The sequence below is a fragment of the Microcaecilia unicolor genome, chromosome 3 (assembly GCF_901765095.1).
Source record: "Microcaecilia unicolor chromosome 3, aMicUni1.1, whole genome shotgun sequence".
Lineage (NCBI taxonomy): Eukaryota > Metazoa > Chordata > Amphibia > Gymnophiona > Siphonopidae > Microcaecilia > Microcaecilia unicolor.
This window is the reverse complement of record NC_044033.1, coordinates 14,734,640-14,760,499: the sequence shown is the minus strand read 5'-3', so window position 1 is coordinate 14,760,499 and position 25,860 is coordinate 14,734,640. Positions and strand designations below refer to the sequence as shown.

Sequence of the window (25,860 nt, the reverse complement as noted above, 5' to 3'; positions counted from 1 at the left end):
GGACCGTTCAGGTCTTGATCTGCCGTCATTTACTATGTTACTATGTTACCAGCTGAATCTGTAGCCTTGAGTTGCTGGCAAGGCTAAGGGCAAGGAGGAAAACAACGAGTAAGTCCCCCAAGATGCCAGGATTGTGTCTTAGCTGTACAGTGCTGTGTACGTCAGTGCTTCTACAGTAACTTTCAGCAGTGGCAGGGGGAAAGCAGGGAGAGGAGGGAGCAGGTGCATGCAGCCATTCTGCGCCTGGGCGGCCGTGTGCATGGAAACAGGGGGGAGAGCTTTGCCAAGGATGAGAGGAGGCGAGCATTAGACCGGCGACGGGGCCCAGCATGTAAAGCAGGTAGCCACAAGATATCTATCTTTGTGTTGTGCGTGTGAGCGAGGGCCAGGGACAGTGGTGACCATTGTGTTCAGAGAGAGACGCTGCATTTGAATTCTGCATCTGGGCAGAGCCAGGGGGGCTTGTAGCTCTTCCGTGCCTGTGCTGAGGATCTGTTTTGGGCGCAGGGTTGCAATGGCAATAAATTCTGAGAGATTGGTGAACGGCTGGAATAATGCATCGGACGCGGCGGTGCACAAGTGGAGGCCTGCATTGCACGGCTAGATGTGTGGCAGGTGAGGGAGAGAGAGTAGAGTCGATGCAGACAATAGAAAGAGGAAACGGAGCCGGAGGAAAGGCCAGAATCGTTCATTTGTTCTCCAGAGCTGTGCATTAAATTTAATATGTCATATAGGGACAGAAATGGTTGATTTTTTAGCAGCGGTGGCCCGTGTAATATTTAAACGCTGGTGCATTAACATACACATATTCAGCACCACTTTATATAGAGAGAGAGGTTGGTTCATTGATCACAGGCGCTGTTAGCTGCTTATATCTTCAAAAAGAGAGCACAAAGCAGCAGAGATGATTTAAAGATTATAATGAACACAGGACTACTATAGAACAACACAGGTGTTGGGGGATGGGAGGGTCATAAGTGCTGGGAGGTGGGGAGTGAGGGAGGAGTCTGCAAGGGTCACAGGCACTGGGGGAGGAGTCTACGAGGATCACAGGCGCTGAGGGACGGGGAGTGAGGGAGGAGGAGTCTGGGAGGGGCACAGGAGCTGGGGGACAGGGAGTGAAGGATTCCGGGAGTGTGACATGACAGACACTGGGGGAGGGGAAGTAAAAGGAGTCTGGGAGGATCATGGGCATTGGGGGAGAGAAGAGTCTGGGAAGTCATTATTCCTGGTATTTTTTAAGTTGAAGGATAGAAATGCGTATAAACTTTCCTTCTCCATTTCCATCTAATGGTTAATGGATTGGTATGAGAACCTGGGGAACTGTGTTTGAGTCCCACTGTGGCTCCTTGTGACCCTGGGCAAGTCACTTAACCCTCCCTTGCCCCGCCCCCAGGTACAAAAAGTTACTGTGAAGCTCAGAGAAAGCACCTGTGTATAATAAATGTAAACCACTTTGACTGCGCCACAGAAAGGCAGTATTTCAGATCCATGACCTTTTAAAATTCTCACACTCTCATCCTGTCTCTCCTCCTCCCCACCATTCCCCACTTTAGGCATAACGTTATTTAACACGAGACTATTTCCCTTTCTCTCTGTCCCCTGCTTTTTTTTTCTTTCCCCAACCACCCCATAAGTCCCGCATATCCCAACTTCTGTGTGTTTCCTTCCCGCTCCTCCATTCTGCCATCAGTTGAGACTACTAGTACGGATCAAAAGAGTTGCAGACTGTAAGCTGTGTCTACCCTGCCCCTCTTCTACCTACTGCCTCTTGACTTAGGTGGGGAGGGGTTAATGCTGAAGTACACACTAGTTCCGCTTTCTTTTCCAGTCCCTTCCCCTCTTGGTTCTTCCCAGATGCTGCCTGCACTGTCTGTTACACCCCTTCCCCTCCAGTTGGGTCAGGAAGAGAAGTAACACCACTCTGCTCTCTTCTCCGGCTCCATCCCTCGTGCTCAGGTGCTTCAGCAATAAACAGCCCCCCCATGCTTTTCCCCAGAGCCACTTTTCTTTTGGTAATTACGATAATGTATGCAAATTTCCTGAATTTCCCAATCACAGACCCCCCCAGGGGAAATGGAATGAGAGATGAACCCAACTAGATCTGACGGGGGTGGGGGTGGGGGTGGGAGGTTTATGGGAGAGAGACTTTTTATGGAATGTTCTGCTGCCCAGGTTGACTTTTCCCCTTGTATCTGCAGGCTTCACACCTTGTCCCTGGCTGTTGCCTGGTTCTGTCTCCTACCCTCCCTGGCCCAAGTGGCGTCATGCTGCCAGGCTCGATCCAGATCTCTGGGGAGACACTGTCGAGCACCGAGGTGAAAGACATCTGTGAGGGCCTGAAAGAGAACTCGGTGAGGCTGCTGTCCCTGCGTGGCTGTCACCTCTCTGACCGTGACTTCAGCCAAGTGTGCCGGAGTGTCTCCGAGACCCACTCCCTTATCCAGCTCAACCTTAACCTGGGTGTACTGGCCACCATTAACCGAGTCAAGCAGCTGGCGGAGGCCCTGAACGGCAACAGATCCATCCAGTCCTTGTTGTAAGTCCTCATAGGCCAAAGCTTACAGAAGGGAGGTGAGAGGCAGCCGACTGCCCCCATCTGCAGCAATTGGCCCTCGCAGGAGTGAGAGGTGATCATTTTCCAGTCTGTCCAGTAGAGGGCATTATTTTGGTCAGTTCTTCTCACTGGGTTTCTTTCTCCCTTCCAACCTCAGATGTTTCTGAATGTCCTTCAGAATTACTTGAGGAAGTTCATCAGGTTTGGAATCAGGGCAGGGAGACTCTTTTGGAGCTAGAGTCAGTAACTGTAATTACTCACTTACCGGACGGACGATGTTCAAAGTCATTTCAGCAGGCGGGAGAGGCGCCTGCCCACTTAGGGGCCCCCTAACCACTGATATTCATTCAGTGGCACTTAACTGGGCAGTTCCACTGAATATTGCCTCTGAGTGGCCCAAGATAAAAGAGGCAGGTCAGGGGAGGAGCCAAGGGTTATATGCGTGCTGGCAATGAATTTTTAGGACAGCCTTTTCACCTGCTTAGCTATGCAGGCCCTGGCACTGAATAGTGGGCAGGACCCACATAACTATTGAAGAGCTCTGTGGAGCCTCTCGGCCCTCGCAAAAGCCCCCCTCCTCTTCCCCCTGCCACTATGCAGAACAAACCAACTTTTCCCCCTCCATGGAATAGCCTCCCGACCGCCTACCCCCCACCCTCCGGGCCTCTCTCTTTATCCCTGGTAGTCCAGTGGGGTTGATGGAGGCAGGAGCAAAGCTCACTCGCTCCTGCCCCTTGTAACTCTTTGAGTAAAATGACTGCCACGACCTCTCGTGGCAGCTTGTGGTACTAGTATACCATGAGCTTCCGTGAGAGGTCGCAGCAGCCATTTTCCTCAAGGAGCTGCAAGGGGCAGGAGCCAGTGGGTTTCGCTCCTGCCTCCATTGACCCCACTGGACCACCAAGGATGAAGGGGTAGACCTGGGGATCTACCCAGACCAGGGAGGGTAAGGTGTTGGGGGCTGTTCCCTGGGGGAGGAAGGAAGGTTGGTTCTTTTGCGTGGCTGCAGGGGGAAGGGAAGGAGGGGGGCTTTTACGGGAGCCGGAAGGTGGCTTCCAGAGCCCTTCAATAGTTATGTGAGTCCCAGCCGATATTCAGCTGGGTGCTGCATAACTGTCTTACGCGGGCCCCGGCTGAATATCAGCTGGGACCTGCACGAGCCCTGATGGCCAGCATCGGGCAAATTAGCCTCAGATATTCAATGCTGGGCCTGCACATGGCCCAGCACTAAATATTCGGGGTAACTCAACAGGCCACAGTCAGCATTTTATGGTGACTATTCCACCGGAGGCCTTTTTTCCTGTCCTGTCTCTAGTTTCTGCCATAGCTGAGTTCCCTGATTGGTTGTGCTAGATTTGAATATGCAGCAGGTGAAAGCCTGCTTGTCTTTGAACTAACCATGTCTCTAATTTATATTGGGTTCTTCACCCATATGTCTTTATCTCCCAGCCTCCATGGAAGTCCCCTGACAGATGCTGGCCTGGCCCTCTTGAACCCTGCCCTCGCCATGCACCCCTCACTGATATCACTAGATCTCGGTGACTGCATGTTGGCAGATGAAGGGATTAACCTTATCTGTGGGCTCCTCCCACCTGACGGGGCTAAATCAGGTAAGTGAAAGGGTGCAGTAGAGGGGTATGTACTAGAGAATGACATGGGGACAAGGACCCACGGTAACCGCAGGGACAGGGATGTGGGGACAGGGCAGGGACAGAGACTGAGGGGACAGGGCAGGGATGAAGACAGATCCCGCAGGGACGGGGCTGTGATGGGGATAGAGCCCGTGGGGACGAGGACAAGCTTTGTCCCCGTGTCATTCTCTACTTTGAAGTCTGTTAATGAGATGGACTGTTATGTATGTTTGTGTGATGCAGACGACCATATTTTGATTTTTTTGGAAAAACATGCAGGCCGCAACTAGCAAAATTTGCATGTGGAATCCTAAAATCTTTTAGTGCAGGAAGGACTGTGGAAGACAGGAGAGCTAGACTGAATCCTGAGATTGTTGATGATTTATTCAAACCCCAGATTAAAAAATCGTAACACTGCTTCATAGGCCATATTTCTCCCCCGCAAATAGAATGGGTTGTATTTTGTACCTCTGGACACTAACAGGGTGGATTAGGGTTCCCTGGGGCAGCAGAAGTCAGCTGTTGTTGGAAGGGTAGTGGGTGGGGGGAGGGTTATTATAGTTGCTCGTTATTATTATTTTCTATTTGTGATTTATAAACAACAGTTGCACAGCATATTGTTCCTTTTTATACTTTAATAAAAAGATTTAAATATAAGTGTTTGAGGCTTCTGCAGATGAGGACGGAGCCCACGGGGATGGGTCGGGGACAGGGACAGAACCTGCGGAGACGGGGCAGGGGCAGAGACAGGTTGAGGATGGAGACAGAGCTTGTGGGGACGGGACGGGGATGGAGACAGAACCTGCGGGAATGGGGTGGGGACGGAGACAGAACCTGCGGAGACGGGGCAGGGACAGAGACAGGTTGAGGATGGAGACAGAGCTTGTGGGGACGGACAGGGATGGAGACAGAACCTGCGGAGACGTGGCAGGGACAGAGACAGGTTGAGGATGGAGACAGAGCTTGTGGGGACGGACAGGGATGGAGGCAGAACCTGCGGGAATGGGGTGGGGACGGAGACAGAACCTGCGGAGACGGGGCAGGGACAGAGACAGGTTGAGGATGGAGACAGAGCTTGTGGGGACGGACAGGGATGGAGACAGAACCTGCGGAGACGTGGCAGGGACAGAGACAGGTTGAGGATGGAGACAGAGCTTGTGGGGACGGACAGGGATGGAGGCAGAACCTGCGGGAATGGGGTGGGGACGGAGACAGAACCTACGGTGACAGGGCACAAACTTTGTCCTCGTGTTATTCTCTAGTATGAACACTGGAACTAAGGGAGAGAGGGCAGTGGGACAAGCCATACGTGCTGGGCTGGGTGTGGGTGTTCTGGTAGAAATAGGGAACAGGTGTAAGCCGTGGGATGCAGAGTCTGGGAGAGTGTTGCTGTGTAAAAGAGTGTGGACTGGGAAACAGAAGATGCTGGGCAAGGGTTTGTGAGGTATGTTTTTTTTTATTCTGCCGTCATCTACTATGTTACTATGTTATGTTATGGGAGAAGGGATCCTGGGGTATGGGTGTGCACATAGAGTGTGATGGCTGTGGATGTGTGAGCTGTAGGAGAGGAAACCAGAAGATGCTGTACAAGGAGGGTTTGTGAGGTATGGGTTTTTTTTTCCTGCCGTCATCTACTGTGTTACTACCCTGCTTATTTTCGAACGAGAAGGCCGGCCATCTTCCAACACAAATCGGGAGATGGCCAGCCATTTCCTGAAGCCGGCAAAATCGGTATAATCAAAAGCCGATTTTTGCCGGCTTCAACTGCTTTCCGTCGCAGGGCCGGCCAAACTTCAAGGGGGCGTTTCGGCAGGGTATGGAAGGCGGGATGGGGGCGTGGTTATGAGATGGCCGGCTTCGGCCGATAATGGAAAAAAGAAGGCTGGCTCTGACGAGCACTTTGCCGGCTTCACTTGGTCCATTTATTTTTAGGACCAAGCCTCAAAAAAGTGCCCCAACTGAGTAGATGACTACCAGAGGGAATCGGGGATGACCTCCCCTTACTCCCCCAGTGGTCAACAACCCCCTTCCACCCAAAAAAACTTTTTTTTAGCATTTTTTTGCCAGCCTCTATGCCAGCTTGAAATGTCATACAGCAGTATGCAGGTCCCTGGAGCAGTTTTTAGTGGGTGCACTGCACTTCAGGCAGGTGGACCCAGGCCCATTCCCCCCTACCTGTTACACTTGTGGTGGTAAATGGGAGACCTCCAAAACCCACCTGAAACCCACTGTACCCACATGTAGGTGCCCCCTTTCACCCCTTAGGGCTGTGGTAGTATTGTACAGTTGTGGGGAGTGGGTTTTGGGGGGGATTTGGGGGGCTCAGCACACAAGGTAAGGGAGCTATGCACCTGGGAGCAATTTCTGAAGTCCACTGCAGTGCCCCCTAGGGTGCCCGGTTGGTGTCCTGGCATGTGAGGGGGACCACTGCACTACAAATGCTGGCTCCTCCCACGACCAAATGCCTTGGATTTGGCCGGGTTTGAGATGGCCGGCATTGGTTTCCATTATCGTCGAATAGCGATGCCGGCCATCTCAAACCCAGCTATCTCTGACATTTAGCCGGCCCCAACCGTATTATCGAAATGAAAGATGGCCGGCCATCTTTTTCGATAATACGGTTCGGGACTGCTCTTTGCGGCGCCGGCCATATAGATGGCTGGCACCGTTCGATTATGCCCCTCCACGTTATGTTATGTCATGGGAGAAGGAACCCTGGGTATGGGTGTGCACATAGAGTGCAGTGTGATGGATGTGTGAGCTATAGGAGAGGAAACCCTGGATATAGGAATGTACACTAAAGAACTACTACTGCTTAACATTTCTAGAGCGCTACTAGGGTTACGCAGCGCTGTACAAATTAACGAATAAGGACGGTCCCTGCTCAGAAGAGCTTACAATCTAAAGAAGAGAGGGTACTGCACTGCTGGTTGTGTGAGATGTGAGAAAGGGCCCCCTGGGTGTGGATATATACACTGAGGGAAAGAGGGTATTGAGTGGGGGGGGGGGGGGGTTATGAGCTGGGAGAGGGGGGAGCGAGAGGGTGCTGGTTGTGGGTGTTGGTCTCGTGAGAGAGAGAGGAGTCAGAGGATCCTGAATTAGAGGTACACAATTAGGGTTGGTGTAAAATTAAACATAAACGTGCTTCACTGTATGTCTGTATGTTCTCTCTAGGGCTGAAAGAGTTAACACTCAGTGCTAACCCAGCAGTGACATCAAAAGGCTGGGCACGGCTGGCCATTGCAGTGGCTCACAGCTCACAGCTTCGAGTACTAAACTTGGATTACAATCCCTTAGGTAATGTGCCAACAGCTTGTGCAAACGCAGAGTTTACGTTCATTTCTGATTTCAATCCATCCATAATTCTATGGTACGTTACATCTGCTGTCCTTATTACATCTACCACCACTTATCAAGGTCAATATTCAGCTTGATGCTAAGCATATAAGTCTACTAGTAAAACAGGCCCGTTTCTGACACAAATGAAACGGGCGCTAGCAAGGTTTTTCTCGGAGTGTGTATGTTTGAGAGAGAGTGTGTGTGAGAGTGACTGTGTGAGAGAGAGAGAGAGAGAGTGAATGTGCGAGTTGTGCGAGTGTGTGTGTGTGACAGAGAGAGAGTGAGAGAGAATCAGTCGCCTTAAATGCACGTCAGGCAGTTAAATATACACACATAAGTTTATAGATTTAAGCCAGCGACTCATGCGACCAGTTATGTCGTCAGATTCTATGGAGAGTCGCTGAAATTGCTGCGCTGTTCTCTGCACATTGCCTGCCCTGCTTCCTCTCACGTCGCATGCGTGCTCGGTTTTAGTGAAACTGAGCACGCACGACACTGTGAGTGTGCATCCGACGTGAGAGGAAGCAGGGCAGGCAATGTGCAGAGAACAGCGCTGGAGAAAGGCTTCAGCTGGCGGGGGTTGGGGACCCTCGCCAACCAAGGTATGTGGGGTTGCGGCAGGGAGGCGGGTCAAACTCTGCCCACCCCCCACACACTTTGGGCTCCGGACCCCCCAAACGTTGAGGTCTGGCTACTGCCCTGGTGCCAATGATTGCTTGTTAGTGGCCAATTATTGCCGCTGATTGGCTCGTTAATTAAGTTGTGTGTAGAATTTGGCCACGCGGCCAAATTACGTACGTACATAAGTACATAAGTATTTCCATACTGGGAAAGACCAAAGGTCCATCGAGCCCAGCATCCTGTTTCCAACAGTGGCCAATCCAGGTCACAAATACCCGGCAAGATCCCCAAAAAGTACAAAACATTTTATACTGCTTATCTCAGAAATAGTGGATTTTCCCCAAGTCCATTTAATAACGGTCTATGGACTTTTCCTTTAGGAAGCCGTCCAAACCTTTTTTAAACTCCGCTAAGCTAACCGCCTTTACCACATTCTCTGGCAACGAATTCCAGAGTTTAATTACACGTTCAGTGAAGAAAAATTTTCTCCGATTCGTTTTAAATTTACTACATTGTAGCTTCATCGCATGCCCCCTAGTCCTAGTATTTTTGGAAAGCGTGAACAGACGCTTCACATCTACCCGGTTCAACTCCATTCATTATTTTGTAGACCTCTATCATATCTCCCCTCAGCCGCCTTTTCTCCAAGCTGAAGAGCCCTAGCTGCTTTAGCCTTTCCTCATAGGGAAGTCGTCCCATCCCCTTTATCATTTTCGTTGCCCTTCTCAGCACCTTTTCTAATTTCACTATATCGCCATATATAGAATCTCAGGGATAGTGTCTTCCTGTATACAGCTGAAATTTACCTGTTTTTAAAAACTACATATGTGGTGCCGTGCTGACTACCAGAGGTGTAGCCAGACCTCGAATTTGAGGGGGCCTAAGTCCCCAAGGTGGGAGGGCACTCAACCCCTACCGTAACCCCATATAGCTGGGCTGGCGGGGATCCCCAAGCCCTGCCAGCGGAATCCTTCCTGTGGTGCTATTCACAGCGCTGCCTGCCCTGTTTACCCGCCCCGATGTGCATACTCCATTTTTTAGTTAAATTGAGCATGTGTGAAGCTTGCGCATGCTCAACATCACTAAAAATGAGCATGCGTGCGGGGGGAGGGGGAAAGCAGGACAGGCAGCGTGGCGCCAAATATCGCCGCAGGAAAGGTTCTGCTGGTGGGGATTGGGGACCACCGCCAGCCAAATCAGCAGATCTTGGGGGTCCGAAGGGGGGGGGGGGGGGACCCAGGCCCCCCCATGGCTATGCCACTGCTGACTACATAAGTGGTTTACAAAAGTGGGCCCTAAGTTATCCAGATAGCAGGTGAATATTGCTATGGAGATACGTTTTGGCTTCGCCCTGGCTCCTCCTGTAGTTTTATGGATAACGTCTGGTCAACTATCACCTTAAATCTTCAAAAGTTGATGTGTTCAGCGGGACTTAACCTTTTCATTATTGACTATGAACTTCTTATAAGTGCTATAGATCGAAGCATAACCTGTGGTATTCCTGTGGACCTGTTCTGAGCGTGTCACATTTCAGTCTCGTATTCCAGTGGCTTTGTGGTACCTGTCTCGGAGATAAGTCCACTTTGTATTATGCTGCTGTGGTGTCTCCGTGACTCTATGCCTGGGTTTCTCAGTGTCTCTGTGGGTCATGATTCTGTGGGCCCATGTTCCGTGGATGTCTGTGGGACTCCAGGGTAGATGGTCTCTATTCCACAGTATCTTTGTAACTCAGGAACTGGTGGCCTGTGAATGCTGTCGTGCGGAGGTGTTTCTGTGATTTGGGTTGGGGATTAAGTTCTCTTTCTTTCACAGGTGATCACATCGCTGGGATGTTGGCTGTTGCAGTTTCTTCAAGTCGAACGCTAGAGGTTTTGGATCTGGAAGGGACTGGACTTACAAACCAGTCAGCAGAGGTGAGTACTTTCTAAAATAGCCACTGTATGACTACAGCTCCCCTTTCCCCCTGACTCTTACAGACAGCTCCATAGTCTTGTGCTTTTTGTAGTATTGATCTCTAAAATGAACGTCCCGTCTCCCAACCGCAGTCATGTTCAGGGCCAGCTTAATCATTGGACCAGGTGAGGCTCTGGCCCAGGGTGCCAAAATACCCAGCCTTTAAACTCACCTGGTCTACAGGTTAAGCCTTTTCTCCATCCTCATCTCCCCCCGAATCCGGTCTCTCCCTTTCTCTCTTCCCCCTCTTCGCAGGTCTGGCACTGCTCCCTCACCTCTCTCACTCCCCCTTGGTCCTGTAAAGTTTTACATCAGTTGCTGGTGGTAGCAGCCAGTGGGGTAGCTACGTGGGGCCAGGGGGGCCCTGGGCCCCAGTATATTTAGCCCTGGACCCCCCTGTCGATGACCCTCTCGATCCCTCCACCCGCCGTCGCCTGCCTTTGCTGGCGGGGGACCACAACCCCCGCCAGCCGAGGTCCTCTTCTTCTCGCAAAAGGCTTCCTTCTGTTTCTGACATACGTGCAGAACGTCAGAAACAGAAGGAAGCCTTTTGCGAGAAGAAGAGGACCTCGGCTGGCGGGGGTTGGGGTCTCCCGCCTGCAAAGGCAGGTGACGGCGGGTTGGCGGCGGGGGGGGGGGGGGGGGATCAGCAGCGCCGGGGGGGGGGGGCTAAAATGTGCCCCCTCACCTTGGGCTCTGGACCCCCCTCCCGCTGAAGTCTGGCTATACCCCTGGTAGCAGCAGCATGCCAGGCTTTCCCGGGTCTTCCCTCTGTTGCGGTCTGCCTCTTCTGATGCAATTTCCTGTGCGGTAGAGGGAAGACCTAGGGGATGGCCGAACACAGCCTATCATACTGCAAAACTACTGGGGGAGACCAATGTAATTCCAACCAGGGGAAACAATTCATTGGTAATATTAAAAATCTGTAAGGTACAAAGGCTGATAACTCCAAAATATCAAGAAGACTGAATAGACGACGCAGTCCTGCGTTTCAGCATGGCCAGCACCTGCCTCAGGCGTCAGAGATATTCCAGTCTAGTTGACAATGCAAAATTGTTAGCCAGTGAATAGAAGGACAGGGATATCAACCAATGTCAAATTACAACATAAAGCTGCAACATTGCCAAAATGATGAAACAACAACATGTAGAAATAAGATCGTTTGTGCTGTCTTTTTTTTTTTTTTTTTTTACAACCATAAAGTAATAACATGAGTGACTAAGAATTAAGCGTACAAGCGAGGTAGCTCAGAAAAATAAAGGTAAGGGTTCTTATCAGGGAATTAGTCAGAGTAAACGCACATGAAACCCTAGGTCAGCCCAGAAATCAGGCCTATTATCACTACCTTTAGCGATAACAGAGCTGACATACAACCTGGATGTAGATGAGGCAGAAGGTCCCCGGCAGGTCCCAGCAGTGAGGATGTGGCCAGTAAAAACCTGAACGGCAGAAGTGTAAGGTGAGCAGTGGAGAAAGCAGAATGGCTGAGAATGGCTACCGGGGTGGAGATTGCAACCTTCTTCTCGCTGGCCTCCCGCTTAGCCATCTATCCCCCCTTCAATCTGTCCAAAATTCCGCCGTACGTCTTATCTACCGCGTGAACCGATACTCTCATATCACCCCTCTCCTCAAGTCGCTTCACTGGCTCCCGATCCGCTACCATATACAGTTCAAGCTTCTCCTTTTAACCTTCAAATGCACTCAATTCTGCAGCCCCCCATTACCTCTCTACCCTCCTCTCCCCGTATGTTCCCACCCGTAACAAATCACTCCTATCTGTACCCTTCTCCACCACCGCTAACTCCAGACTCCGCCCCTTCTGCCTCGCATCACCTTATGCCTGGAACAGACTTCCCGAGCACATACGCCATGCGCCCTCCCTGCCCATTTTCAAGTCCTTACTCAAAGCCCATCTCTTCTCCCTTGCTTTTCGCGCCTAACCACCTTCCCCATTCATGTTACCTACACTGACTACATAGTTTGTAACCTTTAGATTGTAAGCTCTCTTGAGCAGGGACTGTCCTTCCCCATGTTTAAACTTGTACAGCGCTGCGTAACACTGGCAGCGCTATAGAAATGCTAAGTAGTAGTATTGTAGAGAAGGAGGTGGTGGAATGGTCTGCAGTGGGGAGTATTAGGGAAGTGTAGTGAAGAAATGGTGTTGAACTGAGGTAGCTGGAATGTCCTGTTGATATAGTCCTTCTGTCCTGCCGGTGGAATTGGTGTGGCGTAGAAGAATGTCGTAGTCTTCTCCACCTGTCACGTGGCTCTAGGATATCCTGCCCTCCTTACCACCCTCTTTCTCCGTGTATTTTCTGAGACAGTCTCTTTGGTTTTCATGTTGTGCTTCAGATCCTGCTGGATATGGTGGAGAACTATCCCACAGCCCTGATGAAACTCATCCTTGTGGAAAACAACATAAGTGGCGAAATCCAGCAGCAGATCTGTGACCTGCTTTCTGAGGGGGAAGAAGAGAATGGCGAGACCCGACAGCTGGATGGGCGAAGCAAGAACAGGAACACCTGGGTGCCACAGCGCAGCAAAAGAGGTAAATCCCCAGGAAATGGGGGACAGGGGGCTGGATCTCTCTGCACAGACAGGTAAATCCCTAGGCAATGGGGGGGCAGGGGCTGGATCTCACTGCACAGACAGGTAAATCCCCAGGCAATGGGGGGGGGGGGGGGGAGGGGAACTGGCTTTCTCTGCACAGACAGGTAAATCCCTAGGCAATGGGGGAGAGGGGGCTGGATCTCTCTGCATAGACAGCTAAATCCCTAGGCAATGGGGGGGAGGGGCTGGATCTCACTGCACTGATAGGTAAATCCCCAGGCAATGGGGGGAGGGGCTGGATCTCACTGCACAGACAGGTAAATCCCCAGGCAATGGGGGGGAGGGGCTGGATCTCACTGCACAGACAGGTAAATCCCCAGGCAATGGGGGGGAGGGGCTGGATCTCACTGCACAGACAGGTAAATCCCCAGGCAATGGGGGGGGGAGGGGAACTGGCTTTCTCTGCACAGACAGGTAAATCCCTAGGCAATGGGGGAGAGGGGACTGGATCTCTCTGCATAGACAGCTAAATCCCTAGGCAATGGGGGGGAGGGGCTGGATCTCACTGCACTGATAGGTAAATCCCCAGGCAATGGGGGGAGGGGCTGGATCTCACTGCACAGACAGGTAAATCCCCAGGCAATGGGGTGGGGCTGGATCTAACTGCACAGACAAGTAAATCCCCAGGCAATGGGGGGGGGGAGGGGCTGGCTCTCACTGCACTGACAGCTAAATCCCCAGGCAATGGGGGGGGGGGGGGGCTGGATCTCACTGCACAGACAGGTAAATCCCCAGGCAATGGGGGGGAGGGGCTGGATCTCACTGCACAGACAGGTAAATCCCCAGGCAATGGGGGGGAGGGGCTGGATCTCACTGCACAGACAGCTAAATCCCCAGGCAATGGAGGGGGGGGGCTGGATCTCACTGCACAGACAGGTAAATCCCCAGGCAATGGGGGGGGGGCTGGATCTCACTGCACAGACAGCTAAATCCCCAGGCAATGGGGGGGGGGGGGCTGGATCTCACTGCACAGACAGCTAAATCACCAGGCAATGGGGGGGGGGGGGAGGGGGAACTGGATTTCACTGCACAGACAGCTAAATCCCCAGGCAATGGGGGGGGGGGCTGGATCTCACTGCACAGACAGCTAAATCCCCAGGCAATGGGGGGGACTGGATTTCATTGCACAGACAGGTAAATTCCCAGGCAATGGGGGGAGGGGCTGGATCTCACTGCACAGACAGGTAAATTGCCAGGCAATGGGGGGAGGGACTAGATTTCACTGCACTGACAGGTAAATTCCCAGGCAATGGGGGGGGGGGGGACTGGATTTCACTGCACAGACAGATAAATCCCCAGGCACTGGGGGGAGGGGCTGGATCTCACTGCACAGACAGGTAAATCCCCAGGCAATGGTGGGGAGGGGCTGGATCTCACTGCACAGACAGGTAAATCCCCAGGCAATGGGGGGGGGGAGCTGGATCTCACTGCACAGACAGGTAAATCCCCAGGCAATGGTGGGGGGGGGGGCTGGATCTCACTACACAGAGAGGTAAATCCCCAGGCAATGGTGGGGAGGGGCTGGATCTCACTGCTCAGTAAGATAAATCCCTAGGCAATGGGGAAGGGGGCTGGATCTCACTGCACTGACAGGTAAATCCCCAGGCAATGGGGGGGGGGCTGGATCTCACTACACAGACAGGTAAATCCCTAGGCAATGGGGGGGGGGAGTGGCTGGATCTCTCTGCACAGACAGGTAAATCCCTAGGCAATGGGGGGGGGCTGGATCTCACTGCACAGACAGGTAAATCCCCAGGCAATGGGAGGGGGGGAACTGGCTTTCTCTGCACAGACAGGTAAATCCCTAGGCAATGGGGGGAGGGGCTGGATCTCACTGCACAGACAAGTAAATCCCCAGGCAATGGGGGGGGGAGGGGCTGGATCTCACTGCACTGACAGGTAAATCCCCAGGCAATTGGGGGGGGGGGAACTGGATTTCACTGCACAGACAGCTAAATCCCCAGGCAATGGGGGGGGGGGCTGGATCTCACTGCACAGACAGCTAAATCCCCAGGCAATGGGGGGGGGGGCTGGATCTCACTGCACAGACAGTTAAATCCCCAGGCAATGGGGGGGGGGGCTGGATCTCACTGCACAGACAGTTAAATCCCCAGGCAATGGGGGAGAAGGGGCTGGATCTCTCTGCATAGACAGGTAAATCCCTAGGCAATGGGGGGAGGGGCTGGATCTCACTGCACTGACAGGTAAATCCCCAGGCAATGGGGGGGAGGGGGAACTGGATTTCACTGCACAGACAGTTAAATCCCCAGGCAATGGGGGGGGGGGACTGGATTTCACTGCACAGACAGCTAAATCCCCAGGCAATGGGGGGGGGGGCTGGATCTCACTGCACAGACAGCTAAATCCCCAGGCAATGGGGGGGGGGGGCTGGATCTCACTGCACAGACAGCTAAATCCCCAGGCAATGGGGGGAGGGGCTGGATCTCACTGCACTGACAGGTAAATCCCCAGGCAATGGGGGGGGGGGGGGAACTGGATTTCACTGCACAGACAGGAAAATTCCCAGGCAATGGGGGGGGGGGAGGGGCTGGATCTCACTGCACAGACAGGTAAATCCCCAGGCAATGGGGGGGGGGGGGAGGGGCTGGATCTCGCTGAGCTAAATCCCCAGGCAATGGTGGGGAGGGGGAACTGGATTTCACTGCACAGACAGTTAAATCCCCAGGCAATGGGGGGGGAGGGGGAACTGGATTTCACTGCACAGACAGCTAAATCCCCAGGCAATGGGGGGGGGGGGGGGGCTGGATCTCACTGCACAGACAGGTAAATCCCCAGGCAATGGTGGGGAGGGGGAACTGGATTTCACTGCACAGACAGTTAAATCCCCAGGCAATGGGGGGGGGGAGGGAGAACTGGATTTCACTGCACAGACAGCTAAATCCCCAGGCAATGGGGGGGGGCTGGATCTCACTGCACAGACAGGTAAATCCCCAGGCAATGGGGGGGGGGGGACTGGATTTCATTGCACAGACAGGTAAATTCCCAGGCAATGGGGGGAGGGGCTGGATCTCACTGCACAGACAGGTAAATTGCCAGGCAATGGGGGGGGGACTAGATTTCACTGCACTGACAGGTAAATTCCCAGGCAATGGGGGGGGGACTGGATCTCACTGCACAGACAGGTAAATCCCCAGGCAATGGTGGGGAGGGGCTGGATCTCACTGCACAGACAGGTAAATCCCCAGGCAATGGTGGGGGGGGGGGGGGGCTGGATCTCACTACAGAGAGGTAAATCCCCAGGCAATGGTGGGGAGGGGCTGGATCTCACTGCTCAGTAAGATAAATCCCTAGGCAATGGGGGGGGGGGCTGGATCTCACTGCACTGACAGGTAAATCCCCAGGCAATGGGGGGGGGGGGGGCTGGATCTCACTACACAGACAGGTAAATCCCCAGGCAATGGGGGGGGGGGCTGGATCTCACTACACAGACAGGTAAATCCCTAGGCAATGGGGGGGGGAGGGGCTGGATCTCACTGCACAGACAGGTAAATCCCCAGGCAATGGGGGGGGGGGGCTGGATCTCACTGCACAGACAGCTAAATCCCCAGGCAATGGGGGGGGGGGCTGGATCTCACTGCACAGACAGTTAAATCCCCAGGCAATGGGGGGGGGGGGGGCTGGATCTCACTGCACAGACAGTTAAATCCCCAGGCAATGGGGGAGAGGGGGCTGGATCTCTCTGCATAGACAGGTAAATCCCTAGGCAATGGGGGGAGTGGCTGGATCTCACTGCACTGACAGGTAAATCCCCAGGCAATGGGGGGGGGGGGGGGGAACTGGCTTTCTCTGCACAGACAGTTAAATCCCCAGGCAATGGGGGGGGGGGCTGGATCTCACTGCACAGACAGTTAAATCCCCAGGCAATGGGGGAGAGGGGGCTGGATCTCTCTGCATAGACAGGTAAATCCCTAGGCAATGGGGGGAGTGGCTGGATCTCACTGCACAGACAGGTAAATCCCCAGGCAATGGGGGGGGCTGGATTTCATTGCACAGACAGGTAAATTCCCAGGCAATGGGGGGGGGGCTGGATCTCACTGCACAGACAGGTAAATTGCCAGGCAATGGGGGGGGGGCTGGATCTCACTGCACAGACAGGTAAATTGCCAGGCAATGGGGGGGGGGACTAGATTTCACTGCACTGACAGGTAAATTCCCAGGCAATGGGGGGGGGGGGGGGACTGGATTCACTGCACAGACAGATAAATCCCCAGGCAATGGTGGGGAGGGGCTGGATCTCACTGCACAGACAGGTAAATCCCCAGGCAATGGGAGGGGGAGCTGGATCTCACTGCACAGACAGGTAAATCCCCAGGCAATGGTGGGGGGGGGGGGGCTGGATCTCACTACACAGAGAGGTAAATCCCCAGGCAATGGTGGGGAGGGGCTGGATCTCACTGCTCAGTAAGATAAATCCCTAGGCAATGGGGGGGGGCTGGATCTCACTACACAGGTAAATCCCCAGGCAATGGGGGGGGGGGACTGGATTTCACTGCACAGACAGATAAATCCCCAGGCAATGGGGGGGGGGACTAGATTTCACTGCACTGACAGGTAAATCCCCAGGCAATGGGGGGGGGGGGACTGGATTTCACTGCACAGACAGATAAATCCCCAGGCAATGGGGGGGGGACTAGATTTCACTGCACTGACAGGTAAATCCCCAGGCAATGGGGGGGGGGGGGGCTGGATCTCACTACACAGACAGGTAAATCCCTAGGCAATGGGGGGGGGGGGGCTGGATCTCACTGCACAGACAGGTAAATCCCCAGGCAATGGGGGGGGGGGGGGAACTGGCTTTCTCTGCACAGACAGGTAAATCCCTAGGCAATGGGGGGAGGGGCTGGATCTCACTGCACAGACAGGTAAATCCCCAGGCAATGGGGGGGGGGAGGGGCTGGATCTCACTGCACAGACAGGTAAATCCCCAGGCAATGGGGGGGGAACTGGATTTCACTGCACAGACAGGTAAATTCCCAGGCAATGGGGGGAAGGGGCTGGATCTCACTGCACAGACAGGTAAATAAATCCCCAGGCAATGGGGGGGGGGGAACTGGATCTCACTGCACAGACAGGTAAATCCCCAGGCAATTGGGGGGGGGGGGCTGGATTTCACTGCACTGACAGGTAAATCCCCAGGCAATGGGGGAGGGGACTGGATTTCACTGCACAGACAGGTAAATCCCCAGGCAATGGGGGGGGGGACTGGATCTCACTGCACAGACAGGTAAATCCCCAGGCAATGGGGGGGGGGAACTGGATTTCACTGCACAGACAGGTAAATTCCCAGGTAATGGGGGGGGGGGGGACTGGATTTCACTGCACAGACAGGTAAATTCCCAGGCAATGGGGGGAGGGGCTGGATCTCACTGCACAGACAGGTAAATAAATCCCCAGGCAATGGGGGGGGGGGCTGGATTTCACTGCACTGACAGGTAAATTCCCAGGCAATGGGGGGAGGGGCTGGATCTCACTGCACAGACAGGTAAATAAATCCCCAGGCATGGGGGGGGGGGAACTGGATCTCACTGCACAGACAGGTAAACCCCAGGCAATGGGGGGGTGGAACTGGATCTCACTGCACAGACAGGTAAATCCCAGGCAATTGGGGGGGGGGGGACTGGATTTCACTGCACAGACAGGTAAATTCCCAGGCAATGGGGGGAGGGGCTGGATCTCACTGCACAGACAGGTAAATAAATCCCAGGCATATGGGGGGGGGGGAACTGGATCTCACTGCACAGACAGGTAAATCCCCAGGCAGTGGGGGGGGGGGAACTGGATCTCACTGCACAGACAGGTAAATCCCCAGGCAATTGGGGGGGGGGGCTGGATCTCACTGCACAGACAGATAAATCCCCAGGCACTGGGGGGGGGGGGGGCTGGATCTCACTGCACAGACAGGTAAATCCCCAGGCAATGGGGGGGGGGGGGGGAACTGGCTTTCTCTGCACAGACAGGTAAATCCCTAGGCAATGGGGGGAGGGGCTGGATCTCACTGCACAGACAGGTAAATCCCCAGGCAATGGGGGGGGGAGGGGCTGGATCTCACTGCACTGACAGGTAAATCCCCAGGCAATGGGGGGGGGGACTGGATTTCACTGCACAGACAGGTAAATCCCCAGGCAATGGGGGGGGGGGACTGGATCTCACTGCAGAGACAGGTAAATCCCCAGGCAATGGGGGGGGGGGGACTGGATTTCACTGCACAGACAGGTAAATTCCAGGCAATGGGGGGGAGGGGCTGGATCTCACTGCACAGACAGGTAAATAATCCCCAGGCAATGGGGGGGGGGGAACTGGATCTCACTGCACAGACAGGTAAATCCCCAGGCAATGGGGGGGGGGGAACTGGATCTCACTGCACAGACAGGTAAATCCCCAGGCAATTGGGGGGGGACTGGATTTCACTGCACTGACAGGTAAATCCCCAGGCACTGGGGGGGGTACTGGATTTCACTGCACAGACAGATAAATCCCCAGGCACTGGGGGGGGGGGGGCTGGATCTCACTGCACAGACAGGTAAATCCCCAGGCAATGGGGGGGGGGGGCTGGATCTCACTGCACAGACAGGTAAATCCCAGGCAATGGGGGGGGGGGGGGAGGAGAACTGGATTTCACTGCACAGACAGGTAAATTCCCAGGCAATGGGGGGATGGGCTGGATCTCACTGCACAGACAGATGGGTAAATCCTCAGGCAATGGGAGAGGATGCCTGAATCTCACGGCACAGTCAGGGAGGGGGGTGTGGGATCTCTCTGCAGAGTCAGATGGGTAAATCCTCTTGCAAAGGGGAGTGGAGGGGGGGCAGGAGCTCTTGGATCCCATAGAACATTAACACATTTAAATCCCCAGCTCTTAGGAGGAGGGGGGCTTGGATCTCCCAGTATGTTCCCAGGAGTTGGGGAGGGGTCTGGGTCTCCCTCTGACATCCTTTTCTCTCTGTCGTAGATCTGGTACCACAGGTGGTGCTGATGACGTCCGGGCTGGGTGACGGCCTGCTTACTGAGACAGAAATGTGACGCTGAGAACCCAGTGTGTCTGTGTAAATATCTGTACATATCTGTGCATGCGTGTGTGATACGCGTGTACATGTGCTCACGAGATTCCAGATATATATTTGTGCATATGTATGTGTGTACATCTGTGCAAAGAACAAGGAGGCTGAAAGAGGTCACAAGACCCTAAGAACGACCCCATCTCAACAAGTATTCAGCCCTGCTTTGAGCAGCACCCTCTCATCATTCCCACTCTCACCATCTCAGTCGATCTGTCTCACCCCCTCACTGTTACTCAACCAGTATTTCCCCCTTCACTGTTGCCCAGCCAGTATCTCCTTCTCAGTCAATCCCTGTCTCACCACCTCACTGTTACTCAACCAGTGTTTCCCCCTCAGTCTGTCTCTCCCCTTCACTGTTATCCAGCCAGTGTTTCCCCCTCAGTTACTCCCTGTCCCACCCCCTCACTGCTATCCAGCCAGTGTCCCCCCCTCTGTCACTTCGTCTCTCACCCCCTCGCTGCTATTCAGGCAGGTTCTCCTCCTCAGTCACTCCCTGTCTCACTTCCTCACTGTTATTCATCCACTGTCCCCCCCCCTCAGTCACTCCCTGTTTCACCCCTCTCTGTTATTCATCCACTGTCCCCCCTCAGTCACTCCCTGTTTCACCCCTCTCTGTTATCCAGCCAGTGTCTCCCCCTCTGTCACTTCATGTCTCACCCCCTCACTGCTATCCAGCGTCTTCCCCTCAGTCACTCGCTGTCTCACCCCCTCACTGCTATCCAGCCAGCGTCTTCCCCTCAGTCACTCCATCTGTCTTCTTAGTCACTCCGTCTCACCCCCTCACTGTTACTCAACCACCAGTGTTTCCCCCTCAGTCTGTCTCTCCCCCTTCACTGTTATCCAGCAAGTATCTCCTCAGTCAATCCCTGTCTCACCACTTCACTGCTATCCAGACAGTGTTTCCCCCTCAGTCACTCCCTGTCCCACCCCTCTCTGTTATTCATCCACTGTCCCCCCTCAGTCACTCCCTGTTTCACCCCTCTCTGTTATCCAGCCAGTGTCTCCCCCTCTGTCACTTCATGTCTCACCCCCTCACTGCTATCCAGCGTCTTCCCCTCAGTCACTCGCTGTCTCACCCCCTCACTGCTATCCAGCCAGCGTCTTCCCCTCAGTCACTCCATCTGTCTTCTTAGTCACTCCGTCTCACCCCCTCACTGTTACTCAACCACCAGTGTTTCCCCCTCAGTCTGTCTCTCCCCCTTCACTGTTATCCAGCCAATATCTCCTCAGTCACTCCCTGTCTCACCACTTCACTGCTATCCAGCCAGGGTCTCCCCCTCTGTCACTTTGTCTCTCACCCCCTCACTGCGATCCAGGCAGGTTCTCCTCCTCAGTCAGACCCTGCCTCACTTGCTCACTGTTATTCAGCCAATGTCCCCCCCTCAGTCACTCCTTGTTTCACCCCTCTCTGTTATCCAGCCAGTGTCCCCCCCTCTGTGTCTCACCCCCTCACTGCTACTGAACCAGTGCTTCCCCCTCAGTCTGTCTCTCCCCCTTCACTGTTACCCAGCCAATATCTCCTCAGTCACTCCCTGTCCCACCCCCTCACTGCTATCCAGCCAGTGTCTCCCCCTCCGTCACTTCGTCTCTCACCCCCTCACTGCGATCCAGCCAGTGTCTCCCCCTCTGTCACTTCGTCTCTCACCCCCTCACTGCGATCCAGGCAGGTTCTCCTCCTCAGTCACACCCTGCCTCACTTGCTCACTGTTATTCAGCCAGTGTCCCCCCCTCAGTCACTCCCTGTCCCACCCCCTCACTGCTATCCAGCCAGTGTCTCCCCCTCTGTCACTTCGTCTCTCACCCCCTCACTGCTATCCAGGCAGGTTCTCCTCCTCAGTCAGACCCTGCCTCACTTGCTCACTGTTATTCAGCCAATGTCCCCCCCTCAGTCACTCCCTGTTTCACCCCTCTCTGTTATCCAGCCAGTGTCCCCCCCTCTGTGTCTCACCCCCTCACTGCTACTCAACCAGTGCTTCCCCCTCAGTCTGTCTCTCCCCCTTCACTGTTACCCAGCCAATATCTCCTCAGTCACTCCCTGTCCCACCCCCTCACTGCTATCCAGCCAGTGTCTCCCCCTCTGTCACTTCGTCTCTCACCCCCTCACTGCGATCCAGCCAGTGTCTCCCCCTCTGTCACTTCGTCTCTCACCCCCTCACTGCGATCCAGGCAGGTTCTCCTCCTCAGTCACACCCTGCCTCACTTGCTCACTGTTATTCAGCCAGTGTCCCCCCCTCAGTCACTCCCTGTCCCACCCCCCTCACTGCTATCCAGCCAGTGTCTCCCCCTCTGTCACTTCGTCTCTCACCCCCTCACTGCTATCCAGGCAGGTTCTCCTCCTCAGTCAGACCCTGCCTCACTTGCTCACTGTTATTCAGCCAATGTCCCCCCTAAGTCACTCCCTGTTTCACCCCTCTCTGTTATCCAGCCAGTGTCCCCCCCTCTGTGTCTCACCCCCTCACTGCTACTCAACCAGTGCTTCCCCCTCAGTCTGTCTCTCCCCCTTCACTGTTACCCAGCCAATATCTCCTCAGTCACTCCCTGTCCCACCCCCTCACTGCTATCCAGCCAGTGTCTCCCCCTCTGTCACTTCGTCTCTCACCCCCTCACTGCTATCCAGCCAGTGTCTCCCCCTCTGTCACTTCGTCTCTCACCCCCTCACTGCGATCCAGGCAGGTTCTCCTCCTCAGTCACACCCTGCCTCACTTGCTCACTGTTATTCAGCCAGTGTCCCCCCCTCAGTCACTCCCTGTCCCACCCCCCTCACTGCTATCCAGCCAGTGTCTCCCCCTCTGTCACTTCGTCTCTCACCCCCTCACTGCTATCCAGGCAGGTTCTCCTCCTCAGTCAGACCCTGCCTCACTTGCTCACTGTTATTCAGCCAATGTCCCCCCCTCAGTCACTCCCTGTTTCACCCCTCTCTGTTATCCAGCCAGTGTCCCCCCCTCTGTGTCTCACCCCCTCACTGCTACTCAACCAGTGCTTCCCCCTCAGTCTGTCTCTCCCCCTTCACTGTTACCCAGCCAATATCTCCTCAGTCACTCCCTGTCCCACCCCCTCACTGCTATCCAGCCAGTGTCTCCCCCTCTGTCACTTCGTCTCTCACCCCCTCACTGCGATCCAGCCAGTGTCTCCCCCTCTGTCACTTCGTCTCTCACCCCCTCACTGCTATCCAGGCAGGTTCTCCTCCTCAGTCACACCCTGCCTCACTTGCTCACTGTTATTCAGCCAGTGTCCCCCCCTCAGTCACTCCCTGTCCCACCCCCCTCACTGCTATCCAGCCAGTGTCTCCCCCTCTGTCACTTCGTCTCTCACCCCCTCACTGCTATCCAGGCAGGTTCTCCTCCTCAGTCACACCCTGCCTCACTTGCTCACTGTTATTCAGCCAATGTCCCCCCCTCAGTCACTCCCTGTTTCACCCCTCTCTGTTATCCAGCCAGTGTCCCCCCCTCTGTGTCTCACCCCCTCACTGCTACTCAACCAGTGCTTCCCCCTCAGTCTGTCTCTCCCCCTTCACTGTTACCCAGCCAATATCTCCTCAGTCACTCCCTGTCCCACCCCCTCACTGCTATCCAGCCAGTGTCTCCCCCTCTGTCACTTCGTCTCTCACCCCCTCACTGCGATCCAGCCAGTGTCTCCCCCTCTGTCACTTCGTCTCTCACCCCCTCACTGCGATCCAGGCAGGTTCTCCTCCTCAGTCACACCCTGCCTCACTTGCTCACTGTTATTCAGCCAGTGTCCCCCCCTCAGTCACTCCCTGTCCCACCCCCCTCACTGCTATCCAGCCAGTGTCTCCCCCTCTGTCACTTCGTCTCTCACCCCCTCACTGCTATCCAGGCAGGTTCTCCTCCTCAGTCAGACCCTGCCTCACTTGCTCACTGTTATTCAGCCAATGTCCCCCCCTCAGTCACTCCCTGTTTCACCCCTCTCTGTTATCCAGCCAGTGTCCCCCCCTCTGTGTCTCACCCCCTCACTGCTACTCAACCAGTGCTTCCCCCTCAGTCTGTCTCTCCCCCTTCACTGTTACCCAGCCAATATCTCCTCAGTCACTCCCTGTCCCACCCCCTCACTGCGATCCAGCCAGTGTCTCCCCCTCTGTCACTTCGTCTCTCACCCCCTCACTGCGATCCAGGCAGGTTCTCCTCCTCAGTCACACCCTGCCTCACTTGCTCACTGTTATTCAGCCAGTGTCCCCCCCTCAGTCACTCCCTGTCCCACCCCCCTCACTGCTATCCAGCCAGTGTCTCCCCCTCTGTCACTTCGTCTCTCACCCCCTCACTGCTATCCAGGCAGGTTCTCCTCCTCAGTCACACCCTGTCTCACTTGCTCACTGTTATTCAGCCAGTGTCCCCCCCTCAGTCACTCCCTGTCCCACCCCCCTCACTGCGATCCAGCCAGTGTCTCCCCCTCTGTCACTTCGTCTCTCACCCCCTCACTGCTATCCAGGCAGGTTCTCCTCCTCAGTCACTCCCTGTCTCACCCCCTCACTGTTATTCAGCCAGTGTCCCGTCCCCCTCAGTCACTCTCTGTTTCACCCCTCTCTGTTATCCAGCGAATGTCTCCCACTCAGTCACTCGCTGTCTCACCCCTCACTGTTACCCAGCCAGTGTCTCCTATCCTGTCACTCACCCCCTGTCACTCTCACTTTCACCCCTTCCCTGTTATTCTCTGCCACTTAGTCTCATTGCCTCACTGTTACCTGTCTGCTTTTCCTCCTCTCACTGTCACGTCTGTCCTTACCTGCCCCCTACCCCCCCCCCCCCCCCCCCCTCTTGGGAACATGGTCTCCTGCACTTCCTCTTGTTAGCAGACCTAGTGAAGCTGGCACTTTGCCCTTGTGTATTAGGAGTCACACATTTTTGTGAAACTTTCTAAGTATTAACCCAGCTTCTTTCAACATTAGTAACAAATATAAGACAGTTCCACTGCTGAATGTTAAGAACCATTGTAAGCCCTAAAAACAGACCTTCCCAAAGTTGCCTGGTAAGCTTTCAGGATGTCCCCAGTGAGCATGCACACGATAAATTTGCAGAGGTCACCACTGCATGGAAATTTCTCTCTTGCGCAGTCATTGTGGTATCCTGAAAACCCGGCTAGCTGCGGGGTCACTAGGAAAGGTTTGAGGATTCCTGTGCTAGAAAAATCTATACAGCTGAGGAGTCGCCTAGTGGTTAGTGCAGTGGACTTCGATCCTGGGGAACTGAGTTTGATTCCTTGTGACTCTGGGCAAGTCACTTAACCCTCCATTGCCCCTGATACAAAATAAGTACCTGAATATATGTAAACCGCTTTGAATGTAGTTGCAAAAACCTCAGAAAGGCGGTATCTCAAGTACCATTTCCCTTATGACATCACAATATCAGAAGTGAGCCAAGTATTGGGCGATCAAGGCATTGTGACATCACTGATGAGGTTGGCTTTTATTGGTGGAAAGAGTGGAGGCGTAGCCTAGTGGTTAGTGCAGTGGACTTTGATTCTGGGGAACTGGGTTCAATTCCCACTGCAGCTCCTTGTGACTCTGGGCAAGTCACTTAACCCTCCATTGCCCCTGGTACAAAATAAGTACCTGAATATATGTAAACCGCTTTGAATGTAGTTGCAAAAAACCTCAGAAAGACAGTATATCAAGTCCCATTTCCCTTTCCTGGTCTCAAACCCGTCCTGGGCACCTCAGCCAGTCAGGTTTTCAGACGTCTGCAATGAATATTCATGAGGTAGTTCTACATGTGTTACTTCCATTGCATGAAAATGTATCTTATGCTCCCCCAGGACAGCTTTGAGAACCAGTGCTGGGCCTGAGTTTTACCCCATTACATGTGACCTGGAACTGTTTGCGACCCCAAGTATTTATGGCAGTGTGACTGCAGAATGGCGTCCCCTGTGGCTATTATCCAGAAAGCCATGAGTGTGTCACATGATTGGTCAGCTGACATGCCTGTTCCTCGGGATCCTCCGTGAGACCCTGTCTTCCTTTTCTCATGGCACAGATGGAGACGTTATTTATTCAGAATTATCAGTATATTTGTTAACAAAGTCTATTTATATTTCTTTCAATGACACTGAAAGAACAATA

General features: G+C 54.0%; 1 protein-coding gene across 2 annotated transcripts; it reads left to right on the top strand.

Moving 5' to 3' along the window:
• Window positions 1–237: 237 nt before the first annotated feature.
• On the top strand, window positions 238–25,860 carry LRRC73 (leucine rich repeat containing 73). Of its 2 annotated transcripts, XM_030194603.1 has the most exons (8): window positions 238–340; window positions 2,202–2,539; window positions 4,007–4,167; window positions 7,363–7,485; window positions 9,961–10,061; window positions 12,454–12,649; window positions 19,682–19,775; window positions 25,557–25,860. In XM_030194603.1, the coding sequence occupies exons 2-7, from the start codon at window positions 2,268–2,270 to the stop codon at window positions 19,750–19,752; spliced, it is 924 nt and encodes a 307-aa protein (XP_030050463.1). In that variant the 5' UTR covers window positions 238–340; window positions 2,202–2,267; the 3' UTR covers window positions 19,753–19,775; window positions 25,557–25,860. The 2 variants fall into 2 exon arrangements, with proteins under 2 accessions (XP_030050463.1, XP_030050464.1); XM_030194604.1 differs by lacking the exon at window positions 19,682–19,775.